Genomic DNA, 27,481 nt, shown 5'->3' with positions numbered 1-27,481 from the left:
CTCTCCGAGCAGCCCAGGACTCCATCCAGCCCCACAGCAAGCTCCAGCTTCAACCACACACAGCTTTTCATCTAACAAAAAAACCCACCCAAACCAGAGCACAGAAATACTCTGCCATCCCAGAGGGGGATCTCAGTGGATCTTCCCAGATAATCAAATTTAAACCACCACCAAAACAGACCTTTGATTAGCAGCCATGGAGGCCATTCATAGCGACAGCATGTCAGGTCAATGTGCACTCCCAAAATCAACTCTGTGCCTCGGGAAAGGGATTTCTTTCTATTTTTATTTGACGGTCTGCATTTGAGGTCTAGTTAACAAACAGCAGACTTGGGTTGCCATCTGGCCAGCCCGAGAGCGTGCCGAGAAATAATACTAATAATCATCATATGGTGGTGCTTTAAAAGGCAGTTTTACAAAAGGCTGGGCAAGCTGATTGAAACCTATGAGGCATGTTTTGTGTGCCCCCGAGGGCTTGGCCTTCAGGCACTTTGCCTCTCCAATCAGCTTCCCTCAAAAAGGGTCAGAGTCCAGAAATCACGCCGCTGTTTCACCCGGAGACTGATGTGAACGGCGGCCGCTTCTCTCTGAGGGCAGCACGCAGGAATTCACTTGTGCAACCTGGAGTTGGGCTGGTGCTTCATTAATTAAATAAATAAATAATGGAGCTTACAGGATTTTTCATGTCAACAAAGCAGTAGCTGGCTGCTGGTGTTGGGCAATGCCTGCGTGCCTCGTCCCGAGCAGGGATTGCCCGGAGGGACACGCGCCGCTCCTCCAGGGACTCGACAGCAGACACCCAGGGTTTCCAGCACCAGAGCCAAAAATCTCATTCCTGGATTCACACTGCAACGCAGAAGAGGTTCTCCCACCCATCAGGGCATATCCCACTCTGGGACCCACATCCCTGATGCATCCCTGTACCCATCCCAGCAGCACACAGGCAGGAGCTGTGTCCAGCCCCGGTGTCCCACTTTAACACAACAGAAACGAGGGGAGCATTTGCCCCACCGCACAAGGCTGCCCATCTTGCAGCCATTCTGATGCCCCCAGCCCTACAACACAGACAACTGACCTAATTTTCCTCTTTTTAAAAACACCCAGAGGTCATCTCTGTCTGCAGCAAACCCCACTGAGCCGGGAAGAGAAACACAGAGCGACCTCTGTTAGCAACATCCCCCCTCCCCAAATCTTCCTCTGCATTTTGCCCTGTGCTGTCTCTTCTAAATGGCTGAGAATGAGAATCTCCCACATCCCTCAAGGCTGTGAAATGGTGCTGAGGAGAAGCTGGGGAGGTCCCTGTCATTCCTGGGCACACACACGCTGGGGTGTGGTGTGATGGCTCACTACATGCTCCAACTCCACCTCATTCTCCTTCACAACTCGGAGCATCTCACCTGAAGTTCCCAAGGGCGTTTCTTGGCTCGCCCCACACAGAGAAACGTGGAGAGACATCACACATGTCCGTGCTTCACCCACTGCCCAGTGACTCAGAGCTGGGGCAAGAATGCTCCCTCCCAGTTAACCCAGTTGCTCCAGCAGTGCTTTCCCTCCTCTCCCACCTCTCAAAGATAAGATTTGCCCAATTTGCCTTTCCAGTAGATCTGACCAAACTCACACTTTCAATACTGTGGCAAGCCCTGATGCTTCCAGGCACATCTTCCCAAACCCAAAACAGCTACTAAAAAAAAAAAAAAAAGTGAAAAACTCCATACTTTCCACCCCCAGGAATCACCTTTTTTAGTAAGAAGGTCACTCCAGTCAACTGGAGTGTTACTTTTAAGTTCCGAATTCTCAGAGCTTATGCAAGCAGAAAACTGCAGCATTGAAACAAAAAGGAAGGACATCAACAGAGGGCTTGGGTGTTTGGGAAAAGATAATGTATAAAATAATTACAGGCAGCATGTCCCTGCAGAGCATTTCGACTCTGACTCAGCCTCAGCCTTGGCAGGGAAGTGCAGGTGTTCAACACACGCTGAGCCCAGACCAAACCCTAAAAGACAGAAAGGCAGCAGGAGCCTGGGAAGGCTGGAAGTCACTGCAGGGTGGTTTGCTGGGATCTCCTCCAAGGACAGAACTTGCAGCCTGCTGCGTGTGAGCAAGATTTGGGGACCCAACGGGTCAGGCTGCTGCTCAGTCCGTTCTTGCAGGGACAGACACCCCCAACTCAGCCACGAATCTCTGACAGCCGACAGATCACCGGCTGGAGGAAAAATAATTGCGTGCCAGCTTTTAAAAGGCAAGATGTGAGGGTGGGTGAGGTGAAATGAAGAGGAACACATTCATTATACAAGAGCTCGAAGCATCAGCTCCGGTGACTGTAAAGCCCAGGCAAGGCAGGAGCCCACTCTGTGGTCAGTCTGTTGCTTCCATCCCGAGGCTCAGCAAGGGCAGAGCACAAAGCTTTGCCTGCCTCTGGCATAATGAATATCCTTTCACAAAATAAACCTCTCCAAAGCCCCTGTGCTCCACCCCAGCCTCCCCTCCCCTCCCCAGCTGAGGCGTGAAAGCCGCGCTGTCCGACAGGGACTATGGGATGCACAAGGCATTAGAGGAGAGGTTCTGCTTCCATGCAACTCAGAAGTGCAAGTCAACTCCCTTGGGGGCTGCCAGGGCTTCTGCCACAGCTATGGATATTTTTATAATCCAGCCCTTGAAAGGGGAAGAATAATCTTCATGAGTTTTTATAAGACCAGCTTCCTTCCTGCCTTTTTTTTTTTTCTAATTTTTCCTTTAAACACTCGCACCAGATGACAAGATCCATTCTTGCCCGATCCCGAGTCCCAAAACACCCCCCAAATCCCAACGCCACGCGCACAGGCCCCGCAGGAGGGACGCCTGGCCTTACTCACTGGTCACACTGGGCACTGCTGGAGCCGGTGGGGCTGCAGGCACAGGGCTGGCACCTCTGGGTGTCCTGCTCCAGGTAGAATCCGTGGGCACAGCTCTCGCAGCGCAGCCCCGCGTACCCGGAGAGGCACCGGCACTGCCCCGTCGTGCGGTTGCATTCGGACACACCAACACTGCCCACAGAGCTGCAGTTGCACAGATCTCCTGCAAGGGAAAAAGAAACACATAGAATCACAAAATAGGGTGGATTGGAAGAGAACTTAAAGTTCATCTTGTTCCATCCCCTTGCCATGGGCAGGGACACCTTCGATCAGACCAGGTGGCTCCAAGCCCCATTCAACTTGGCCTTGGACACTTCCAGGGATGGGGCAGTCACAGCTTCTCTGGGCAACTCATGCAAGGGCCTCACCACTCCCTTTGTGCACCCCAGGTTGGAAACTTCATCACTGGAAGGATGATGTTTGCTTTAAAATGTTGAGAGCACACTGGGGTTTGAAACCCCATGGTTTGTTCTTCAAATCTCTCTAAAGAAGAGCTAGAAGATTACAGGTACAACTACCTAAAATACACATTTATTATATATATATATATATGTAACTGTATCTAATGTCTGTGTGTGTATATACACCCATATTCACCCTCATGGCTGTCTGGTTCCATCACTCCAGGACCACGCTAGCTGTGTAATATTAGGATAAAATCAGCAACAGGTGGCAAAATCATTAATTATAAGATTCTCCATTTCACACCACTGGAAAACTCCTGCTTTACCAGCAGGATGGTCATTATGGTGCAGGACACACACCAACACAATGAACTGGAACCAGCATCTCCCATTCCTGAAGGGATACAGAATCCCCTGAAAATCTGCCCTCGAGGGAGCACTGAGCACGTGAAAACAGCTTGAAAAACTGGGGGGGTGGAGCTGTGGGCAGACAGAGACCTCCACCACCTAAACCACAACATGTGAGCAGGGACAGCTCTGCAGACCCACATCTCTGCTTTGGGGACACTCTGTATTTACAGGGCTTCTGGAAAGCACACACTGAGCAGCTGCTTTTTTTAAGAGAGAAGCAAATCTTTTGATCAAGTGATGAATTCCCAGTCCCCCCGCACGTTATTTCTCATAATACTTTAAAGCCCCAAATGCACTGAAGAGAACAACCCTCTCCCCGGCAATTTGTTTCTGCCAAGAGCTTTATCTCCGTTCTTTCATTGCAAAATATTTAGTGCCTTAATAATTTAAAGTATTTCTCTGCCAAGAGTGAATTATAAACAAGGATTATTTGCAGAAATAGTGCATAAAGTATCGGGGGCTTTACGCAACTGCTGGTGTTTGTTATTCCCTGAGAAGGGCCAGTGTTCAGGGCACTGCATGGAGAGGGGAGAGGCCGGGTCCCCATCCCAAGAAAACATGATTTGAGCTTTAAATCAAGTTAAGAAGACCCAGCACTAATGCTCTGTATCAGCACAAGTATTTCAGATTATTTAACACTGATGTTGTGCCCCAATCCAATGGAAAGGGCCTCAGCAGGTGCCACACCAAAAACCCAGTGACCAGGTGAAGATGAATTTATGAATCTGTGAGTAATCTGAAATCAGACCACACTGAAGACCTCAGTGTATCTTTGGAGCCACAAGCCATAAGGTCTCCTCATCACAGCAGTGAGTTTTCAAGGATTGCTAGGAGCCATGTGGGAAGGATCCCACTCTCCCCACAAAGGGACTGTGCAGAAGCACCTGGTTGTTAAACAGCCCCCCAGAGCTTTTCCTTGTCATCCATTTTCTTTCAATACACAAAGAAATATGAGTTATTTAGCTCTGTTACTCTATCACAGGATCCCCACAGAAGTCATGTTGTCCCTATACACCTGTGAAATTGCACCAACATTTCCTTCAATCCAAACTAGCAAATAGGACAAACACCTCAAGATCTGCAATTATCCACTTCAGCAGCCACTTCACATAATGAACCAAATTCCCAGTTCAATTATCCAGAACCTTATCGATTTGGGCACTTGGGCTTCCCCCTGCCAACAGATGCCACGACAACTTGTTGAGCAAAAGCACTTTGGAGTTTGTCAAACGTGCATCGAAACAAATTTCCCTTTCAAAGCTCATTACGTGCGGTGCCATTAGACCTGCCAGACTTGATTAAGACAAGAAAACGAGCATCATACCCCTTCTAATGGCATGGGAGGCACTCAGAGGGCAGGTCCCACACAGGGGGATGAGCTGCTCCGTGTGGAAACCACCCCTGTGCTCCAGGAGCATCACAGCCAGAGCCACCCGAGACCATCCCGACACTCCAGCCGAGAGCTGAAGCTCAGTTGGGAAGCTATAGGTGATACAAGTCGAATTCCCATTGCAAGTGCTGCCATCCTGCTGGAGTGATGGGGAAGAGCTCCCCCATGCCAATGGGGACCACTCGAAAGCACTGCCCCGCTCCTGTCCTTTCCATCCAGCAAACCAGCTCTGCAACACTGGCTCCTCAGGAGAGCAAGAAATGCTGCAATAATCCAAAGTAACACTGGCAAAAGCAGCTTTTTGTTGGGAGGCTGGTGGAAGTCCAGCTCCAGCTGCCTTGGCAGCACCAGAGGAGGCTGGTTCTGCTGGTGATGGGGGCACAGAACTGAGCCCATCTGGTGCAGAGGCCGCAAAATCACCCCCGAGTGCGTGATAAGGCACAACAGGGCATATACAGAAGATGTGCCCCAAAAGGGTTGTTTGGGGGAGGTTGTTGCCTCCCCCAAACCACCCCAGAGATCTCGGGGGGGGGATGGTGGTCCCCATCAGGGAAGCAACTGTCCGCTTGGCTGATGCAACTCCAAAAATGCCCCGAAGCCCCCGAGGTCGGGCAGACGAGGAAGGAGATCCAGACACAGCACTGAAATCCATCGCCTGGCACAGCGTCGAGGTCGAGGCTTGACATGATGATGTACCAGACTATGAACACCCGAGGCCTAATTTAAAAGGCACTTTGTTGTCCCGACAGCAGCCGGGCTCGAGAAGGCGAGAACGGTCCTTCAGCCAGATAACGAGCATCTGCCCTGGACTCTGGGAACACAGCACAGATGATGAGCACTACAGAAGAAAATCAGGGAACATTGTCCTGGCTCCCGGCCATATCCTGGCTTTTTGGAGCCTTTATTCAGTTTTCTCGAGCAAATGTTTTGCTTTTGAAGGTTACCTTCAAAAACACCTCGCTGAGAGCTTTTGTGAACACAAAGGAACGAACGAGGGTGGACAAACCCCGGAACTGTCCCACTCCAGGCTGCTCAACCACAGCTGGAGGTATTGTGTTGAGGTTGGGATAACACCATCAGCAAGGGGAGCCAAGGGCAAAGACCTCCCAGGGATGGGGCACTAGTCCAAGCTCTGATTCTCCCCAGCTTGCTCTAGTGACTCACCCTCGCCCTGCCTCAGTTTCCCCATCTTAGGGTGTTCACCCACCCCCAGGGCCTCCAAGCCCTGCTCGTCTCTGCCTGTTTCCCATTGCTAAACCATCCAGGTTCCCCTTCCCTTCCCACAAAGCACCACACAACAGCTCAAAGCACGTGGTTATCACTGATAAAACCCACCACCTTTGCTCGTGATGGCATTGATAGGCTTTAATTAATTAACAGCCCCATGACGTTTTGAGGTGCCAGAATAGAGGCACCATAAAACTGCGTGTCACTGCCACATGTTCCCCCTTCAAACAACCCAAACACCACTCCCTTCAGGAACAACATTGAACCTTCACTTGTCATTGCTTAGAGGCAGGTGGAGTAAAAGGGAAGGTTCCCCATTTGGGAACAGCAAGGGGCACTGTGTGGGACACAGATTTAATATGCAATTTCAGTCACCCCAACCTCAAATTGATTAATTCTTTTTATGCAAAAGTCATAGGTTACCAATAAACTGGAGGATAGATACTGATTAGATCCACACCATGGCTCTAAGCAGCACTGACACAACCAAGAACCTCCAGGTTTGCAGGTACCCTGTAATCCCTCAGTGTGGCCACCTCAAGCTCAGTGCCAGCCCCCCCAACATGGATCTCAGCCTCCAAATCCTACCCCAATGCAAAACCCAACTCTGCAAACCCCAGCAACACCTCAGCCTGCACCAGGTCCATCATCACACCGCGTTCCTTCATCTCCCATCCCCTCCCAGTACTTAAACAGGGTTTGTTCCAGAGGAAAAATCCTTTCTCAAATTATTTTTTTTCACATCCTTTCAGCTTTGCAGTGTTTTAGGTCCTAACACATATTTTAAGCGTGATTCCTTCTCCCCTCCAAGCCACTTAGTGAATGAATAATTTAAAAACAGGTGAAATATTTACAAAGGGCTAAAGAAGCCAACACTGTGAAAAGCACGAAGGTCTCTGTGAAACCACATTTGCTGGGGACATCCTGAAACAGTGCAAATCCTGACCAAACTCACCTACTCTCTGGGAGCCAGTATGGAAAAATCCAAGATGCACATTTTTTGTTATAAGAATGCGCAGCTGTAAGAGCAAGGGAAGTCCCAGGGATGCTATTTATTGTCCTGCTGCAAAAGCACCCTCAAGGAGACAGACATTCTCTGTTCTGTGGAAAAGATGAAGGAAAAAAAATAATATATTTAACCTGGAGGTGCTGTTGTAGGTTTGGGTGGTATCACAGCCACAGTAGCACTGCAGCCAACACACAACTCAGCAGAAATCTCACCTCCCAAACACCCCACAAGTATTCTGCTGGATTTAAACCAGCAGGAATGATGCCAGGAAAGGGGCATCTCCTGCCATTTCACAGAATCATTAAGGTTGGAAAAGATCTCCAAGATTACAAGAGTCCCACCTTTGACCGATCACAACCTTGTCACCCAGACCAGAGTTCCACGTCCAGCTGTTCCTTGAACACCTCCAGGGATGGGGACTCCATCACCATTTGATGGTAGGGGCAAAGCCAGAAGTCCCCACCTGCTCCCTCCCTCCCCTGCACACTAAGGTGAGCAGCCCAAAGCCCAGCCCTAAGGCTGGAGACACCTCCTTCTTGATTACAGAATGTTTGTAGTTACCCTGGGTTTATACCAACCTCCCTTCACACCACTCTGACCTCCCAAAACCAGCTTCAACTCAACATCCCGCTCACTTCCACAGGGAGGATGAAGCCACTGTATCCACTGCACACAACAGCATCCCATTGCTGGAAAGGCTCTGTTTTGGGATTAATTCAGCAGTTTCCCCCCTCTCCCTCAACCCCATACTTCATTCCCAAATTCAAGCCCTACCTTCTCTCCCTTCTCTCTCATTTCCCCTTCTCAATCCCTCTCCAGGCACCATATTCCTGACAACACAGGAATAAAGGGATCAGGCAGCAGGTTTAAAAATCTATCCAAGGTCATTTCCTTTCCCCCTGTAATTAAATTGTGGAACTCATTGTCAGGGGATGTTCTGGCTGCCAGAAATACCTACGGCTTCAAAGGAGGACTGGAAAAACTCACAGAGGACAGGTCTGCTGGTAGCTGTTAAACACAGGGATCTGGAAGAAGCATCCTGATGGGAAAGTCCCTGAAATGCTGGCTGCAAAAAGTCAGGACTATGCCCTGCCCTCTTGGCATTTTCTTCTGGCCAGTCTTGGATGGGTGAAGCTTTGCCCTGAGCCAGGCTGGCAGTTCTGATTTGCTCCTCTTTTCCACTGCTCAGGGATGGTGGAGGCTCTGGTTTCCCCCCCCCCCCCCAAACCCACAAATCCCCCTTAAAGAGTTAGGCACGGCTTCTTCCACTGGGAATTTTCTCTTATTACAGCCAAAGGCACAGCTGTGCTGCACCACTGCTCTTTCTTTCCCCCTTGCCTCTCAACAAGCTCTTTCTCTTACCCCCGAGAAGACACTTCATCCCCTCAGTACAATCCACTGATGGGATGAAAAGGGCAATGGAGTGAAGGTCAGGACAGTACTGTCCCAGCATGGGATAACAAGAGTATCCATGAGCTGATTGTTAAAAGAGAAGGTCCTACTTTACACAGCCATTGTAAAACAATTTACTGAGTTCTAGCCCATTCCTTCCACACCTTCAGTCTAGCCCTGGACTGGTATTTGTGTTCAACTCCACCACTCCTCACTTGAATGCAACCCCACTAATGCTGTGAGTGCAGGAGCTGCTGTTATCCCAGTGCAAGGATGCTTTGGCCTCCAACCTTCCCCCACAGACTGCAGCAGATCTGAGAGGGCACAGCCTGGCTGAGCTCTCCCACAGGGAGCTGAGGAACATCTGCCACGGGCTAAGAGCTCCTGCAAGAACAGGATCAGAGATGAGCTGATGCACTGTGACTTCCTAAAGAGAAGTGTTCTGCCAAGTCCCAGGACTCATTCCCATCTAGACAGCACTCAGCACAAAATAATAGTCAACTCTTGCATCACGAAGGTGCATTAAAGTGCTCAGACCTGTAATTTACTCCCAACTTGAGGCTACAATGCAAAGCCAGACTGGTAGGAAGAGTATCTCTGCCTACCCCAAAAAAAATTTATATAGATATAGGAGTGTCTTCTGCTATTTAGCATTCACTTATTACTGAGTGCACCAGATTCAGGGCACTTACAGACTCCACCAAGCTCTGGGCACTGCAGAGTCAGGTGTGCTGGTGGTGAAGAGAACAACAGCATTCACATTAATACTGTTAAGAGCTTTACACAAGTCACTTGTGCTGTTCCAATAAAAGGCTTTTATGGGTCAACAAGGGGAAAAATACAGGAATTTCTCAATGCTCATACATCACTTGTAATGTCATTAAAAGATTAAACACACTTGTTGAGGAAAATTAAATCAGATTAAATCTCTCTCTTATCACTTGGAAAGAAGTACGAAGCCAAGGTCCCAACTCTTGGGGGTCACCACAAGCACTTTCCATCAGCATGAAGCAGGCAGGGCTGGGGCTTCAGCCAAACTCCAGCTCAGCCCTAACAGTGTCACACTTCTGCCATTCCAAAGGGATGGGGCATCGCTCCCCACCACAGCTCACAGTCCCCATCTCCCTCAGCAAACCCACCCTCAGACCCTCCCCAAATGCACAGGCTGCTTCACTCCCTGGCATTATTCTTATTCCTTCCCTGCACCTGCAATGAACATACAGGCATTTGGTTACTGAGGAGTTCCTGAAAGCTTCTCCACACAGAGGAATTCTGTTGGTTTTTATTCCTTTTTGTTGCTAAACAAGTCAGTAACCTGTGCGGGGAGCTTTGAACCTGCTCATTCCCCAGTAAACGTGCTTTAAAAGTCAGACTCACAGGTGTAAGGCTGCCTTGGGAGACTAAAGGATAAAGCCCTGCAAACATTAGGGGAAAAAAAACGAAAAAGTAAAATATGGATTCTCATTAACTTTATATTCCTCCTGCACTGGGAGATCCCCATGTCACAGCACAGCTGGGGCACAACACCTGAGGAGCTCCTGTGGATGGGACAAGGGGATGTCAGGAGGAGCAGGAGTGGTCCTGGAGTCATTAAGATCGAGGTTATAAGGCAGAAAGCTGTGCAGGAGGGATTGCACAGCTGCAGCCGAGGAATTATTCATTCCTATATAACAATAAATTTCCATACGCAGACAAACCCTCCGGGTCTCTTACGAAGCAGACTGTGTACAAAGAGGAATGTGGCCCTAAAATGTTTATGGTACAAGAAGCTACAGTAACTTCAAATAGACCAAATACATACTTGAGGATTAAAACCTCCACAGTTTGAAAAAAAAAAAAGGATCCAAGCCTTTTAATTAATTTAAAAATAGTTTTGTTGCTGTTTTACTTTAGTTGGTTAGATTTTCCCACTAATATTTCCACAAATGTCTGCAACCATATAAATATTCCATGTTTCTGTTTGAAAATCTCCGTATTTTTTACCACCCAGAGCGTGACACAGTCAACTCGGGGTTTAGAGATAAACAGGGTAAAAAGTAACTTTGGCAAATATCTCCCTACCAGAGCACAGCAACCCTGGCAGCTCATACCCTCCTGACAGACGTACTTGTGTGACACCTCTCAGGAAATTAAATTGTTTTGTCAGCAAAATACTTTCGGTCAAAGATCAAGACACCTCACACGGGACGGGGCTGGGAATTTAGTAGCAGATTCCAATTTTAGTATCTATCCACCATGCCCTGGCAGAGAGAGGGATTAAAAAGAGCTGCATGAATAATATGAACTATAATCGTCTGTTGAAGGCTCTGTGTGCTCAGATTCCTGCAAAAAGTAATTAAACTCACAAACTTTGCTCGGTGCTTTGGGGAGTTGCAGCTAATGAACGAACACGTTAATTTGTACGGGAGCTTTAAGGAGCTACAGAGAAAACCCTGAGCAAGAACTGTGCTTCCAACTGTTTGTGTTTGGGCTATAAAGTCGTGCTGCATGAACAACCAGCAAGAAAACAGGGGCTAGGAGATGAGTTGGAGGATGAGCTTGGATGAACAGCCCTTTACCACATCCCAGCTCCCATTGCAGAGTCCTCCGGGTGAGACCTCGGGGAGAACCAGCTCTGACCACCACCTGGTCATAGTTAAACCACCCTAGTGATTTCTCCTTGCTTGAATTAGCAAATGAAAACTTCCTTGCAAGGAACTCCAGTAAGATGCAGAGTGCAGCCAGGGAAGGAATCACCAGAGACCTGCTCCCCCCACGCCTCCATTTCTAAGATGGTTACAAACTGCAAATCAAGAAGGGCAAATCTTCAGCCCCAAAAGCCCAGGTGAAGAATGCAGATGATTCCTTTGCTCCACTAATGAAGCTGGGGTTTGCTTCCCACTCTCTATCCATGAGCTTTTTTGCACAAACACAGTATTTGTGGCTGGTTCATCCCACCCCACACTCCCAAGGCTCCCTCCCAGGGATGCTGCACAGGCAGCAGAGCAGAGAATTTGTCCAGCTTGCAAGGAACTAATCTGCCCAGCTACAGGAGCTGCACATTTGTCTGACACAATTAAGTTGCTTAAATCCAAAATACATTGCTCCAAGGCATTCAGCCTTCCAGAGCCTTCTCCCCTCTGGACCTTGCCTGCAGATACAATAGCTCCTCTTCTCCCAGATCACTGCAATTAACTCCTCATGCTCTCAGGGACAATTTCAGCTTCAGCAGGAATTGCTGTGACTTCCAACCTCTTCCTTCCAGACCACCCTGGGCTGTGCTTGCACTGAGCATCCCCTGAGAGCTCTGTGGGTACAGGTGAGGAGAGCTTGTCACCCCCAGACATTGCTGCCCCAGGTCCTGGCTGTGCTCACACTGCCTGTGAGAAAAGAGAATGGCCAAGTTCAGGCTGCTGGAAAGCCATTTTTTACTTAGTATAGAGATCACAGACTAGGTGATAACATCTGCTTCAGCACCACCAGCTGCTGAAACCTGCGCCACAGGGAGGGGAGCTGGTGGGGACTGTGACAGCCTCCATCCCTCCATGCAGGTACATTGTGGTATGAGCTGCAGGGCCTGGATCTCTTGGGAGGTTTCCTAGTGAGGTGGCAAACACACGTGGCTGATCTCACTGCAAAATGCAGCTTTTTTTGTTGTGGCAAAGACATAACCCAATTTCTTTACACCGCAGTGTAACCAGATCCTTCACTGATGAATGGAGGGAGCTGCAGCTTTGCCTCACCACTGACCCCAAGCAGAGTCTTCAAAGCTCAGTCCAGCATAGAATGGCTGTGGTAGGAAGTCATCCCCCCCTTCCCTCTCCTTTACAGCAGTCTCTCTTACACTGGGAGGGAAGGCAGAACAAAAGCTGGAGATGCCACAGCGACGGCGCAGGTGTGCAATCAATCCATAATTCAATATAAAAATGCTGGGAAGCACATCCTCCCCCAGCCAGAGGCAGAGGAATGCTCTGCATCTCCTGGAAGCAGCAGATGCTCCTCAGATGGCTGCCATAGGCCCCCAGCTGGCTTTGGGGTACACACAACCTCTGGAGAAGGTCTTCACCTTTGGGGCAGCACAAGCATCAGGTTCCTCTCTGAGTGAGCAGGAGTGATTTTAGATTGCTCTGATAATTCCTCAAGACAAGAGGGGCATTCAAAAGGGGACTGTGGGCACCCACAAGAAGTGCAGGATGGATCAAAAGAGGGTCACATCACTGCTCAGCACACAGGGAAGGGGCCCACCATGCTTGGCACACAGGCAGCAAGAAGCATTTTTACAATTTTTTGTGCCCTTTTTTTTTTTTAATGAGGAAGAGAAGGCAGAGTTGCCTTGGAGGGTTTCAGGCTATTTTTTGTTTAAGCCTGTGGAGAAAATCTGGAATGAAAACTTTCATCAATAACTCCAGCAGGTGCCCAAGGCAGCTCCTTTTAAGCTTCAGCTCCTCCAGCCGAGGAGCAAAGGGACAGTTCCATTAACAAAGGCCCCTTTTATCCACGGTGTTAATAAACACTTACTGAAAGTGTTAATAAAAAGAAGCTTTCCAGAGCCTGAGCTACGACCCCAGTCCATCTCAGCTCACTGCATTTTCAAGCTCAGAGGTTTCACAGAGTATTCTGAGTTGGAAGGCCCCAACATCACAGGATTCATTCCCAACACACGCTCCTAATTTTTTTTCCTACTCTAAATAAACATATTTAAATACAGACTTTTATTCATCACAAACAGCAAAATCTTTCTTCCTTTCTCACTCACTTTAAAGGCCGGGGAGGGGAAGGGAGAGGGACTTGAAGAGAAGAAAACCCTTTGAGAGCCTGCAGCCAGCAAGTCCCGGTTCTCTCACTGCTCCCGAGCTTGGTTCCAAGTTTAATAAAGGTGTTTTGTCTCCTTGCTTAATAAGTGGAATTACCATAGCAGAAAGCCCAGCGGGGGAGAGGGATAGCACGGAGCATGAGTAATCACAACTGGTTTCAGGCAGGTTTTGCCATTTGGGTCCTGTTTCAAGGTTATGATGACATAGCGCTACAGGCTAGTTTGGAGCTACCATAACTCCTGCCAGACAAGGGGTTGTAACTTACAACGTGCTGTAAGCAGGGAGAACTGCTGGGACACAGCAAGGAGAATGTCATCCCATTTGGGAAGAGAGGTTTCCTGCTCCATAAGTTTTATTCCCTTATTTTATAACGCAGTCTTGTGCTTGCCCTGCTATACTTTGCACAGGACAGCGACGCAGCCACCTCCAGCTCAGGTGATTTAAATTCCCCCTCTGACAACCTGTTTCACACCTTCATCCAGCACCTGCCAAACTGGGTTGCAAATACTGCAGCAAGACAAAATTTTCTGGCAAATCCATGGAGGAGGAGTTGAGCTTTCAAAGAGGGAACTGATATGGGCCAGGACACGTCATGGAAAAAGACACCTGGACAGAGAAAGCTGCCACTTATCACTGGAAACAGGGAACTGCAGCAGATCCAGTATCATCTGCTGAGGACCTGCTGAGGGGGAGCAGCCAGCACAGTCCACCTAAGCTGTACTCCAAACCTTCCTCCAGCAATTGCAGCCATGGCATGAATTTAGGGAGCATAAATTCCCCCCCTGTGCACACGGCAGGGGCACAGCCCACACAGGGGTTTGCAGGGCAGCTGCCAGTCCCTGGTTCCCCCTCACCTCTGCTTTGAGCCCCTGAGCCCTGCAGCAGGTGAGTGACCCCAATCAGGGCTGCACATCAGCTTTTCATTCCTCTCTCCTTAGTCACCACACTGCTGCCAACACGGACAGACCCTGTAGCTCCATCCAGCCCCAGCTCCTGCCTCAGCCACAAGGTGTTATCTGTATTTATTTCTAGCAATAGCTCACCTTTCAAAAGGAAATGTTTCCATTAAACAGCACCACTTCAGCAACCACAAACAAACAGTGACTTCAAGCCTAAGCCAATTCTCTGAAACCTCCACAATAAATACCAGGTCATCCAGCAGAGTACAACAGGCAACAGCCCTGTCCCACAGAACACCCAAATCCTCTTTAAACAGGGAAAACTCTTAAAGGTGTGACAGAAAGGATAGAGGCAGCCAGGCACAAGGGTTTCAGGCACCCTGTGCAATGCTCCCTGTCTCACCCACAGATTTAGGCTCTAAGCTGAGACCAAGTCTGAGCCAAGATGCTAAAACCAAACTGGTGATTTCCAGGGTCAGAGCTGAATCCCCCACCATCCCCAAGGGAGAATTACCCATGGTAAAAGCAGCACACTCTGTCTTGGGTTGATAAAACCAAGCCAAAGAGATGCTCAAAACCACAAAGCTTCCTCTGCAGCCTGTGGGCCAGCTAGAAGAGGCCCACATTGTTGACATTTCTATCCTGACCATTTCCCCATTTTTGAGGGCTTTATAATGACTGTTTTGGCATTGCAGGAGGAGGAGTGGTGCCTCCTCTTCCACCAGCTCTGCTGCCAATCAGAAACCGTGCAAAAAGAGGATCTGAGTCCCATCTGCAAAGAGGCATCCAAAGTCCTGGTGAACCCAGGGAGCTGCAGGTACCTGACACAGTCCTGAGGCTCTGCTTTCACATGGCAAATAGTGCACCCACTGTTAAATATATTACCTGGTATTACATATATACAGATGGGAGAGTATCAGCTCTAAGGCAAGGACCACCTACCCCACATATACATGACAGTGGACACAAGGGATCCCCAAAGTGGGATCACAAAGTGATGGGTGGAGGAGCAGAGAGAGAAGGGCATCAACTCCCCAGTCCATAAATTTGAACTCACCATCTACACATCTCCTGGAAAGCTTTTAAGGGGTTTATAACCAAAAGGTGTAGATAACCACTGCCCCAGACATTCCCTGACACCAAACTGGGGTGCTGGGGGGAAAGGCAGGACTGTCATTCTGTCCATCCCAACCCAGAGCTCGCCTTCTTCTGCAGGGAAGGCAGTACCACCCTTGGAACCCACTGTCCCTTCAGAGACCAGTCCATTTCTTGTTTATTTTTCATTTTAAATGGATTAGACATGTACAAAAGCCTCCCTTGAAAAGAAACAACCAAGATGCAAAAAGGATGGGAAGATCCCACTGCGAGGCGTCAGCACTAATCCACGTCAAAGGGCAGGCTGTCAACAACTCACTGTGAACTTCCAGGAGGGAAAAAATGCTCAGAATAAAACAGTTAAGACCAGATAAGCGTTTGTCATTAATTATCTGGAGTCAAACTTGGATTTCTCAACAACACAGCCAAGCCAAAGCAAGCACATTAATAACAGAACATCTCTTACAGGGAGCTACACGCCGGGCGTGCAGCCTGCCCTTGGAGGGAGAAAGGCTGGAGGCAGGTGGAGGCTCTGTTTGCTTTTCCCCGATAACAGGTATTTAGTTCTCGACGTCACTTCGCTTTATCGTAGCCTGAAAGCCGGCCGAGCAGCCCGGCTCCACCCCCCCATCTGCTCCCTGTGCCAGCTGGCCCCGTGGCTGAGGGGATGCTGGGCAAGCCACGGCCATGCCACACAGCCCACCAGCTCCCCAGACCCATATGGGGACACCCACCCTGCCCAGAAACTGGGGGGCACTGCCGGAAAACCCCACAGGACAGATCCTAACACGACACAGCTGTTCAAGGGAGGGGAGTGCCGGGAGCTGGGATGGCTGCGCTCGCATCCAAGTCAACTGGGGAGCTGAAAAACAAGGCAAATCCCCCCAAAATCCTTCCTCGAGTACTGGGAGCAGTAGGAATAAAAAAAAAAAAAACAAGTGGCCTTGGCAGGGAAGGGCAGAGCATGAGCTGGGGAGGCTCCAAAGACATCGCCTGCGTTGGCAGCAAGTGAGCAAACACCCAGCCCAGGCAGGAGCCGACAGGTCGCTGTGCTCCACTTCAGTTCCAACAACCCTTTAGCTCTGACAAACAACCTGGAGCAGATCCTCTGCATTCTCAGGATACCCTGGGGTCCTCACTGCATCCCAGCCCAGCTCCTCACAGCCCTCAGGCTGCAGTTTGGGTGGGAAGGGGTGCATGGGAATGCCCCCACTGCACCTCACCCAGCCACACTGTTACCAAAGGCTCCGGGTCCTTTCGCCATCCAGCAGCACTCCAAACAAAAGGCACCTCAAAGGTTGGGTGCCTCTGCCCCATTACTCACACATCTGCCATCGAGGCATGTTTTGGGAGGCAGTTTGGTTCGTAGGAGCCACATCCAAAAATCCTGCCCGTTCCCTCAGCACCCAACATCCCTCCTGATTTTGCCCCCACATAACTGTAAGCATGTCTCTATTTTAGGGCAGAGAAAGAACATCCTAAAAACTAGTTTCTAACATTTGCTTTGTTACAGGTGATAAAAGACATGAGTTTTAGCAAGCAGAATATATATATATATATTACAATATATATGTATATCTATGTATCTTTTTTTGAAATAGAGGGAAGAAGGAAAATGGAACCATTGAAGTTTTCATGGTCCAAGGAGCTTTGAAAAATCTGGAGGGAAAGAACAGAACATCAAGTTTAAACCGTTTTCAATGGAAAAGCCCATTAAAGGAAACAGGCTCTTTTGCAGAAAGATACATATTTTGCTGATTTTGACAAAAAGGCCTGTTCAGAGGAAGGGGGAAAAAAGCTTTCATTTAAATGTTTTCAACTAGCATTGCTTTGCACCTTTACATTGCTGCTTATGAAAGCATCCTCACAAACCTGTTACTGCTGGAACATGGTGTGCCCAGGGAGAAGGGGGTGCAGGCAGGGGTTTGGAGACAACCCTTGCCTGTACCATGGAAATGAGCAGATATTATAAAAGGCAGAGGGGAAAAAATATGTATGTAAAAAAATAATCAACTTCCTCCCCTCAATTTTTGCCCCTAGGGAGGGGGAAATGGTGATCCTCCAGCTCACAGATGGTTCTTCTGAAACAACCTCCTGCTTTCCACCCCGTTGGCCACATCTAGTGATGGGGAAGGATTTGGGAGGAGGGATGAAGGACATCAGGCTGTCTCTCCTCGACGTCAGCAGCAGCAGCACTGCACATGCTGTGGGATGCACCACGGGATGTGGTGGGTATTTCCTGGGATGAAACATCACCTTTGCCCTCCGATCCCTCCCCAGCCACAACCACAGAGGAGGAAGCTGTGGGTCAAGCACACACCTCCCTGGCAATTAAAATCATCTTCTTAATATCCCCCAGTCCCAGCCATCCTGTGACAGGCCACAGAAAATATTAATTACACCCTTTCCCGTTCAGACCAGTTTCTTTCTCCTTCAGGTGTTGCTGGACCTGAGTCAGAGCCAAGCTGGCATTCAGCAATTGCCCACAAGGGAAGATGGAGCATCACCTGAAAGGTTGCTGTTCCCCCTTGTATCTCCCTTGAAACTTCACACAACTGCACACACAGCAATGAATTTAGAGTAATGCCACCAATGAAATGCACAAATTAATAGCAATAAAGTGTAAGTGCTCCACGTGGCTGCAGCAGAGCCCTGCTGGGGAAAACGACCTGTGAAGGCTCAAAAACCAGCACACGATGAGACCACTGGGAGACAAAAAAAAAAAAAAAGGCAACAAAACAAACAGTCCATTTCAATCTCTTTTTCATAAAGAGCCAAAATGAACCCAGGAACACATCAGAGAATAATCATTTAGCACAGATCAAACAGGAGAACTAGCATATTAAAAATACATGCAGCATTAATCAGCTACGCAGAGTTATGTGCCATCATTTCCATAAATAATACAGGATCAAAGCAGCCCAAGCAGCACTATCAGTTAATATAGTCAGCCAGTCAGTCAAAATAGAGTAAAGCTGCCTGAAAACTGTGGCTGTATCATTTGCCAGGAATAAAGCAGATTCATCTGAGAAGTGGCACGACCAGTTAAACGGGTAAAGGTTACCAACAGCCTCCTCGTCACAGGGAGGTGATGCCACAAAGGAAAGAAAAAAAAAGAAGGAATTAAGGGTTAATGCAGCTTCAAAAAGTTATTTTAAAACAATGAGCTCGGGGAATATCAATATATCTTGCCTAATGGTAACCCCATGAAGAGCCAAGGTGTGGGGGAAAGGTGGGAGGACCAATCCTGCTGGGAGCATCCCCAGTGGCTGGAGCAGGGGTGAGCCATGGGGTGCAGCCTACCCAGAGCCCCTGCCCAGGGTCAGGGCAGTGCCAAGGGGCTTCCCTTTGCCCAGGAGAAATCTCCCTGCTGCAGAAACCATCCATCCTGCTCGGGGTGAAGGCTCAGCACCAATGGCCTTTAAACATCCACCCATCCATGCACAGAAAATGCCTGTGTCATTAAGCCTTTTGCTGAAAGGCTGCAGAGCCATTTAGCTGCCTGATTTTTAAAACAGGCATGTGGAGCAGCTCGAGCTATAAATAGCAGGGATGGTTGCCTTGTCATGTGTCTGGGGGCTTATTTATAAGGACAGGGGCAACTGAATTAAAATGGTTAAAAAAAAAAAAAAGCATCTTGGACTTCTCTGCTTGAAGTCCAAGATGCCAGGAGGGGAGAAAAAAAAAAACCTTTTGAGGGTTTTTTTTTGCTCTTTTTTCTTTTTCCAGGCGCAAAGCAAATGCCCATTGCTCATGCTCAGACTCTGAATCAGTTACATTTACAAGGCAAATTGTAATTCATACAGCAGGTGTTCAGAAATAAAAAAAAAAATCCTCCTTTAAGCAGCACAAGACCAACTAAGGCTTTGCATTAGTTCATGCAGCGCCGGGGAAGCGCCTCATTCACTGAAATAGGACCCGTGTGTGTGAAGCAGGAGCAGAGATCTCAAAAATCTGTTCCAGAGGGGGAGGAATAAAAGCCCTAAAGGGTTGGAGCAGAGCTGCTGCCAAATAGGAGGGCTGGCAGCCTGCGTGGCATCAGGACCCTGCTGCATTTCGGGTGACGAAGGGCGATAGGAATTTTGCATGGGAAGATCCGGGATGAGCATCAGCCAGAGGAGGAATTCAGCCTCCAACAAAAGAGCCGCTTTGGGCAGCTCAAATGGTCCCCAGGCGATTAGTGGCCCGGCAGAGTGTTTGAGGGTCTATTCTTCGCAGGCAGCAAGGCGCAATCCCGGGAAACCACGTGGATCCAGCATCCCCCTCTCTGTTCCCTGCCTTTATTAAATCGCCGGAGAAAACAAGGGGAGACAGCCAAGCTGCTCCCAGCCCTTCAGCGCCAGGACACCAGCCAGCTGGGATGCAGGAAAAGCTGGACCACTTTTCCAGCATCCCTTGCTGTGAAGAATTAGGGAGAGGAGCCATGGGGGAACAAGTGACCCCATCAGATGAGGTGACAGCCTCCACCACTTCTCCAGGAGCCAAGATCAGCACCACTGGGAAGTTTCCTAGTGAATAAGGGGGAAAAATGTTCTGCCAGACAAATGAGGTTCAATTATTCCAAGTCCAGAATATCTTGTTAGAAATGCTTCCAGACTGACAAGCTTTAATCCAATAAAAGACCCTTCCAGACAAGCCCTGCTGGGATTTTGGGAGCGTTTTCCCCCTGGCAGGGACCCAGAATCCCCCAACCCCACACTGGGGATGGATTTAGCCCTAAGCACAACAAGCACATCAATCTTAGAGGACAGCTTCGAGGCACAGGACCCTCGACCTTACTGGAAGCTTAAGCAGAAGCAAAGCAAGAACAACCATTTAATTTCAGTCTGACCGAACCCAAAAGTCAAATTAAAAAAAAAAAAAAAAGCAAATAATTTCCTGTGAACCAGAAATCTGGTTTTTAGCCAGTTTAATGAGACTGAATTGCAACTGGTTCTGTTCTCCTGCGGTGGTGGAGACACAGGACCCCCCAAGGCAGGGCAGATGGCTGGATTGCAATCTAGCCCTTAGCTCATAAAACATATTAATATCCCCAACCAATTATAAAGTGCCAGACTCAGTCCCTCTGGCCCCTACTCCCACTGAGCAATGCCTCGCTGCACAAGGCAGCCCTGTTGAGCTCAGACATGCAGCACCTGCCAGGGCAACAAAGCCTGTGGCTTTCCAGGACCTCTGAAGCAAGTCTGAGCCCTTGCTCCATCCTCTGAGATCTCAGAGCTTGATGAAGTCTCAGGTGCAGTCAAGGTGCTGAGCAACAACCTAGCTCCTCAACATGACTTTTTTCATTTTATTTTTATAAGTGCTTGCCAGAGGTAAAGCAGACGGAGCCTTCCCATCCAGACAGACGGCTGGAAGAGAAATCCCTGCCTTCAGCACCCGGCCTTGGCATGAGTTCATTCCTAACACTGGCAGATGCATCACACCACCAAGATCCTGGAAGCACCAGTGAGCACCTCGGATGCACAGCAGCGCTTCCTGACAGTCAGCTGGTGTCAGCTCCACAAATGTTAGTGGCACACAGTGCCCCAGCCCTGGGTATTTATAGGCCACGGGCTCTCATCAAAAACCTCCGAAATCTTTCCCCTGACTTCAGCAGAAGAGCCCTCTGCTCCTCAGGGACAGCTTGTTCTGTGCTTCCCTGCTCACAGCCACAGGGTGTGGGATGTCCTGGATGTCCCTGTCCTTGTGCTGATCACCCACAGGCAGCTGGTGAGGACAGACTTGGGGACAGGCTCGATGCCCACCATTACCCAGCTGGGCAGATCCCAGGATGCTGCAGCCACCTCCAAGGCTGCACTGGAGCAGCACAAGGACCACGGTCCCCTCCAGGATGGGGTTGTTCACCCTCTGAGGTTACACCTTGGTGTAGCCCACAAGATGAGCCCTCCCCACCATCACTCCATAACCACAGTGGTCCTGTCTCCCCTGGCACAGCCAGGCAGTCGGCAGGACTGAGGCCAAGGTGCCTCTCTGGGAACAGGCAGCCCCAGGAGGATGCTCCAAGGACAAAACCAGTCACAGACCAGGAAGCTCATCCCACACTTGGCCACACATTTCCCAGCTGTTTGGACAGACACAACCTTTGCACTCCATGCAAACCCCAGTCAGTGTCGCAAGAGTCCTCCTGGTCACAACTCCAGCGCTGCCCTGACTGTCCCAGCCACCCTCACAGAGCCCAAAGGACCAGCAAAGGCACTGGAACATCTCCTGCCCACCACACAGCTTCAGACAAACCACTTTATTCCATGCTCCAGCACCTTTGCCCCCCCACAGGCTGGTGTTTGGGTATTACCAAGAGCAGCCAGATAAATAACATCACCACACACTGCCAGTGCCATTTTACAGATGGCATTTTCCAAGTGGCAACTCAGTGATGTGATGTCTGAATCTCAGCTATCATTTAAAATAAAATTAAAAAAAAAAAAGCAAAACCCCAGCAGAGAGAAGATAACAAACAAGACCTTGGATGCTCTGTAGATCCTCCCAAAAATATCCTGATATTCACGAGCATCGCTAAGTCCCAGAATCTCAAAATCTTGAGTCAGGACAGTTGGATGCATCTGATACAAGAATGACTCAGATGGGAGCATGGAGGCAAGGAGTGACATTTTCTGCTGTGGGCAACATCCCTTTATTTTAAGCTCAAAGCTACAAACCTCACAATTTATTACTTGGTTGAAAAAAGCCGCTCTCTGCCCTGGCTGCTCCCGTACTCATCCCAAGGAACAAGAACCATCCTCCTTATCCTCAGCCTTCACATCCTTAACTTCATTTCCATTTCTTTAAATAAATTTAAATCCTGCTGACACCTTGAATACAAGTTATCTCAGTAAACACATTGAACACAATCCCAAGCCCTCAAACGAGGAAAGCTTAAGCTGCCTTCCCAAGCAATGAGCAGGAGGAAAGCTCCAGCTCATCCCTCTGGCTCCCTCAGATTGTCTCCCACGGGGTCAGAGGCAGACCAGGGGCATTCAGGTAGGTATCTGCATGAACCCATACAGGGGTGGGAAGACCTCTACCAAAGGGTGTAATGGCTCAATGGGAAGAGGGAAAGAGTCATCCAGAGCTACAAAAGGAACCAGCACTGGCACAATGCCCTGAAACTGCCCTTCAGCAAGCTGGCTGTTTCTGTCCTACCAGGATTTGAGAGCTCCCAACCCCTCGAGGAACGCAGCCCCAGCATGGCAGGGTCTGGCTGCTGATGGCTCCATGGCTTGGACCAAAGTCTTTTCCCCACAACAATACTGCTGGTGCTGCAGGAACTCCCCCTAAACCTGCCCCCCTATACCTTGTGCAAACATGGGGTGCACAGTCCTGTGCCTGCACAAAAGTAAAACCCTCCAGCTCTCCAGCTGGATGATGAAGAGCTGAAGCCAGCACTCCCCAGTCCCCTCCTCGCCCCAACACCTCCTCTGTGCCCAGACAGTCACCCAGGTCACCCCCAACGCCCCCGAGGATTTGCCAGGCTCCTCTTTACACGCTAAACCCATCAGCTAATCCCACCCAAAGCCACAGCCTCCACCCAGTGAGGGGGCTCTGGCTGCACCCCCTCCTTCTGAGCTGCAGCACCTCAGCAAGAGGTGGCCCCATGCCAGAGGCTGGAGACCCATCAGACATCACTGCACACCCTGACTCAGCTTTCACACATTTCCGTAGCAAATGTGACACCTTCCCGTGGTTTAACTGCTCTGAGCCACCTGGCCATCTGCATTTCCTGCCCTGTGGCTGCAGCAGAAACTGCTCATTGTCCCCTCCTATGAGGTTCAGAGGTGAGGAGTCAGACCCAGCATCATTTCTGGGAGCTGGTGACCCTGCAAGGCAGGTGGAGCACAACAGAAACCCCGGGGAGGAAAGAAGGCAACAGCTTTTGGGATCTGAAACATTTCATACAGTCTAAAGATGCCTAAACCCAAGGTTTGGGTGCAACTCCTGTGCTGACCCAGGCTGTGAAAGGAGGTTTGGGCTTTTCAGCCCACTCATCTGTTGTGCATGGGGCTGGAAAAAAAGAGTCAGAACAACACGTGCTTCAAGGAGAGCCACAGTGTTCAACACCACCCTACAGGAACGGGTGGAATAGAGCAGTTTTGTTCTTAATGGAGGCAAAGTCCAACCAGAACCACGCTGGCCACAGCAGCCACATCTCTGCTCCAAAACAAGCACCCACCCAACAGCCATCCCCAAAACAGCTTCCCCAGCAAAGCTCCAGCTTCTGCTTGAAACAAGACTGCTGTGGATAAAAGGAAGAGGCAGAGTCTCCCTGGCGGGTGTTGGAGGCTTTGGTGATAAGGCAGGGGATACTTCTAAGCTTGTCTCCACAAACACGGGGATTAGCAATTTACTTCTCTTAAAAACAAAATCCGGGATTTTAGCATGATCACAGGCTTGGAAAGAAAAATAAACATCATGAAACTGGGAAAGGGAAGAAGAGAAGGAGAGTGGAGCAAACAGGCAGCTCAGTGAAAGCTGAAGTGCTTCTTAAATAGGAATGAGAAATGCATTGAAGTCAGACTTGAAGTCTTGGTAGCGCTGAACAACACTGACTGTGAGGACTCACACCCATTTCTTATCAGTGATAACACCATGGGCATTAAGGGAAGCCTTTCTAATGATGTGCATGAGAAAAGACCCATTTGTTTCATGCAACAGAGCATATAATGCATTAATTATCTACTGAATTGGAAAAGTAATGTTGAAAACATGCTTGCATTAAAGCTAAAGGAGGGTTTCAGATAAACCCATTATGTTCACTGGCTTTGCTATACCTTCAGTGCTTAATGCCCTTTCAGAGCAAACCTCTGCACAGGACCCCAGTATCACAGCAGTCATGGCAGCACAGAAAAGCCCCATAAAACCCACAGAGACCAGCTCCCACACAGATCCCGGCCATACCACCCACCCATGGCACCTCCACAGGCTCCCACATCACACAGGGGGATGCTGCCAAGCCATCTCCTCCCTCCACTGCCTCATCCCTCCACAGATGCCCTAAACTCCACCCAGCTCACGAGCACACCAGCAATCCTTCATCAGTCAGGGCTAATCTCAACCTGTCACACTCAGGACTAACAAAATGGGCTGTTGGAGAAGACATAATCTGCCCGTGTGTTCCTACCCTGGCCAGCACTGCAGAGTAAAGGCACCAGAGAGCAATTCTGAGATCAAGTGGCTGTAGCCAGTAATAATTAGCACTTTAAAACTTCAAAGGGTGATGCTGGCCTCCACAACCCAAGCTCAGCACACCCAGGGCTGGCAGGGAGGAATGCTCATCCTCAGTGCTCCCGTTTCCCAAGGGAGAACTGAAACACAGGGCTGAGGGTGCCCATGGCAGCATGAGGAACAGACACAAAATCCCCTCCCCAGCTTGCATCCCTGACAGCTTCTATGGCAGAAGACAAAGGATGTTATGTGAGCATCCCACATGGGCATCTGGGAGCATCCCAAGCCACTGCTAAACCAGCCACCTCCTGCCTTGCAATAGTTGCACTTGTCACTTGGCCCATATGAGAGTGATGCTCTTAATAAACCCATTGGAGCCCAGGGGTGGGAGAGACGATGCCACCTGATACTGATGGAAACAAACACAACACAGGAGGTCAGAGGGGGAAATGTGCTCCAGGAAGCTTGGGGTGGGTACGTGCATCCCCCTGGTTGGCACCCAGAGGGTCACACTGCGCTGCACATGCCAGGGAGTTGTTCAGTTGACTCAGTTTGATCGTGGCACAACAGAGGAAACTGCTTCTGCTTTAAGAGCACTCAACCCATCCCACCTTTGTCAGAAACTCCTAATCTTAAGCCATTCTGTTTCTTCCAGAAAAAGCAAAGACAGAAACCTCAATGGAAAAAAAAAGGGAATTAAAGGCTGAAAACAAGCAACTCCAGATCTTCAGCTGATTTTACTTCTAGCCAAATAAAATAAGTTGATTAAACTACTTGTTCAGACTGCTAGAGCTACCAGAAGAGCAGAATACATCCCTTTCACATCAGAGGAAGCTCAACGCACTTAAACCAAACATCTTCCAGGAAAAGAGAAAAAATAAATACAAAATAGGAAAGGATCAGCACTATAGTACTTGCATGTGTCTGAACACAAAGCTTTGGAAATGCAGAGTGAAGCCAAGTTCTCTGCTAAAGTAAGTGAACAAAGCTCCATACAAGGACTCCAGCAGAGTTTTGTCTGCTTAATCTATAGGTAAACTGCAGTCTCAGCTTTGAAGAGCATCAGTGTTTCCATCTCCCTGGGAGTGACCAGCCCTGTCAGTGCCCGACACCCAGCGAGAGCTTGACCTGAGAGCTCAGCCCTCCCATCCACCCCTTACCTCTACCCTCCTCACACTCGTCATTGATAATTTATTCCCATTTATTCCCATTGTCACAGCACCTTCCTCAGCTCTGCGTAAGCCACGGAACAAAACAGGGTCAGGATGAGACCTACTGAGGTGCATTTCTCCCAGCACAGAAGAACCAATGGATCTTTCCTGCCCTCACACGCCCATCAGGTACCACGGGAGTGTGGGGTTTGAGCTGCAAACATACCTTCTGGCACAGGTAAGAACAAGGGCTCCAGCGACACAAGTCATCACTAACCCCGCTCTCCCTGCTGCCGGCACGTGGAGGTGGGACACCGGGAAGCCTTGATGCTCACTTGACCTCCAAGGTCCTACCGGGGGATGCTCAAGGCCAGCGCCCACCCTGTTGGGCACTGCCCCGATACAACGGTGGTGGCAAGGACGTGTCTTCACCTCCTCCACGGGGAGCACAATGCACGGCAGGGACCGCTGCCGTGAAGGATGCTTTGGGTAGTCCGGACCAGCACCTGCCCCGCTGCTCCCCCAAAACCACCAGTGACACCTGTAACACCCTCGGCACGGGAGGGGCATGACACACCTGCCCTGCCAGACCCCATCCCGGGGTCGGTACCCCCGCACCCAGCCCCAAGGTGGGGAGGGTGTGCCGGGCACACGGGACTGAGATGCTCCGAGGGTCCCACCCCGCGGGGGTCGCTGCAGCCGGAGGGGCCCGGGGAGCCGCCGCCCCGTCCCCGGCCGCGCCTTTGTCCGCCCGGCGGAGGATGGGGAGCAGCCCCGTCCCGCTGACACCCCCCGCCCCGCCACGGACACGCGTGGGCCGCTCACCTGCGGGGCCGCTGCCCGCCGCCTCCTCCTCCTCCTCCTCCTCCTTCTCCTCCTTCTCTTCTTCCTCCTCCGCCACCGCCTCCTCCTCCTCCTCCTCCCGCACCTCCTCCGCGGGCGGCGGCGGCGAGGGGCTGCCCCGGGCGGGCGCGGCGGCGGTGCCTCGGGGCCGTGCGGGCGGCAGCGTGCCCGGGCTGCTCTCAGCGGGGCCGCCGCTGCCGCTGCCGGGCTCCGAGGGCGGCGCGGCGCTGGAAGGCGGCAGCGCGGAGGCGGCGGCGGCGGCCAGGAGGGCGGCGAGGCACAGCAGGGCGAGCGCGGTGCTCGGCCGGCGCCTCATGGTGCGGCGCGGGGCTCCGCCATCCACTCATTCATTTGACGCGGGCGGGGGCCGGGGGAGCAGCGGCGGCGGCGCCGGGAGCGGCGGCGGCTCCTCCCGCCGCCTCAGCCGGCCATGCCCCGCCGCGCCCGCTCCCAGCGCCCCTCCGGCGGCTCCCGCCGCGCCGCGCCCCGGCTGACAGCGCCCGCCCCGCCCCCGCGCCGCTCCAGCCAATCGACGCCGCGCCCGCCCTAACTGACGGCTAGGATGCACCAATCAGAGGGCGGAGGGGGCGGGGAGAGGGGCGGGGCGAGGAGGGGAGGGGGCGGCATTGTGAGGGCGGAGGGGGCGCGGAGCGGGACCCGCTCAGAGCTCCCGCTGGGCGCGGGGAGCGGGGGCGGCAGCACACCTTCCTTTCTTATGTCTGTATATATACATGTATATACACGCTCTATTTTAAAACATATACGTTTTTAATTTTTTTAAATTTTTTCTGATTTTTAATTTTTATTTTTTAAAAAT

General features: G+C 50.4%; 1 protein-coding gene across 1 annotated transcript in view; it reads right to left on the bottom strand.

Annotated features, from left to right (window-relative positions):
* MEGF9 (multiple EGF like domains 9) overlaps positions 1 to 27,125 on the bottom strand; it is a 50,265-nt gene extending 23,140 nt beyond the window's left edge. The window contains exons 1-2 of the mRNA XM_064677089.1: positions 26,647 to 27,125; positions 2,853 to 3,054 (exon numbers count right to left, since the gene is read on the bottom strand). Coding sequence (XP_064533159.1) covers positions 2,853 to 3,054; positions 26,647 to 26,980 — 536 coding nt within the window. The 5' untranslated portion in view covers positions 26,981 to 27,125. The remainder of the gene's footprint in view (positions 1 to 2,852; positions 3,055 to 26,646) is intronic.
* Between the last annotated feature and the right edge of the window lie 356 nt (positions 27,126 to 27,481).

Source organism: Pseudopipra pipra, chromosome 20 (genome assembly GCF_036250125.1).
Source record: "Pseudopipra pipra isolate bDixPip1 chromosome 20, bDixPip1.hap1, whole genome shotgun sequence".
Classification (NCBI taxonomy): domain Eukaryota; kingdom Metazoa; phylum Chordata; class Aves; order Passeriformes; family Pipridae; genus Pseudopipra; species Pseudopipra pipra.
This window is presented reverse-complemented; position numbering and strand designations above follow the sequence as displayed.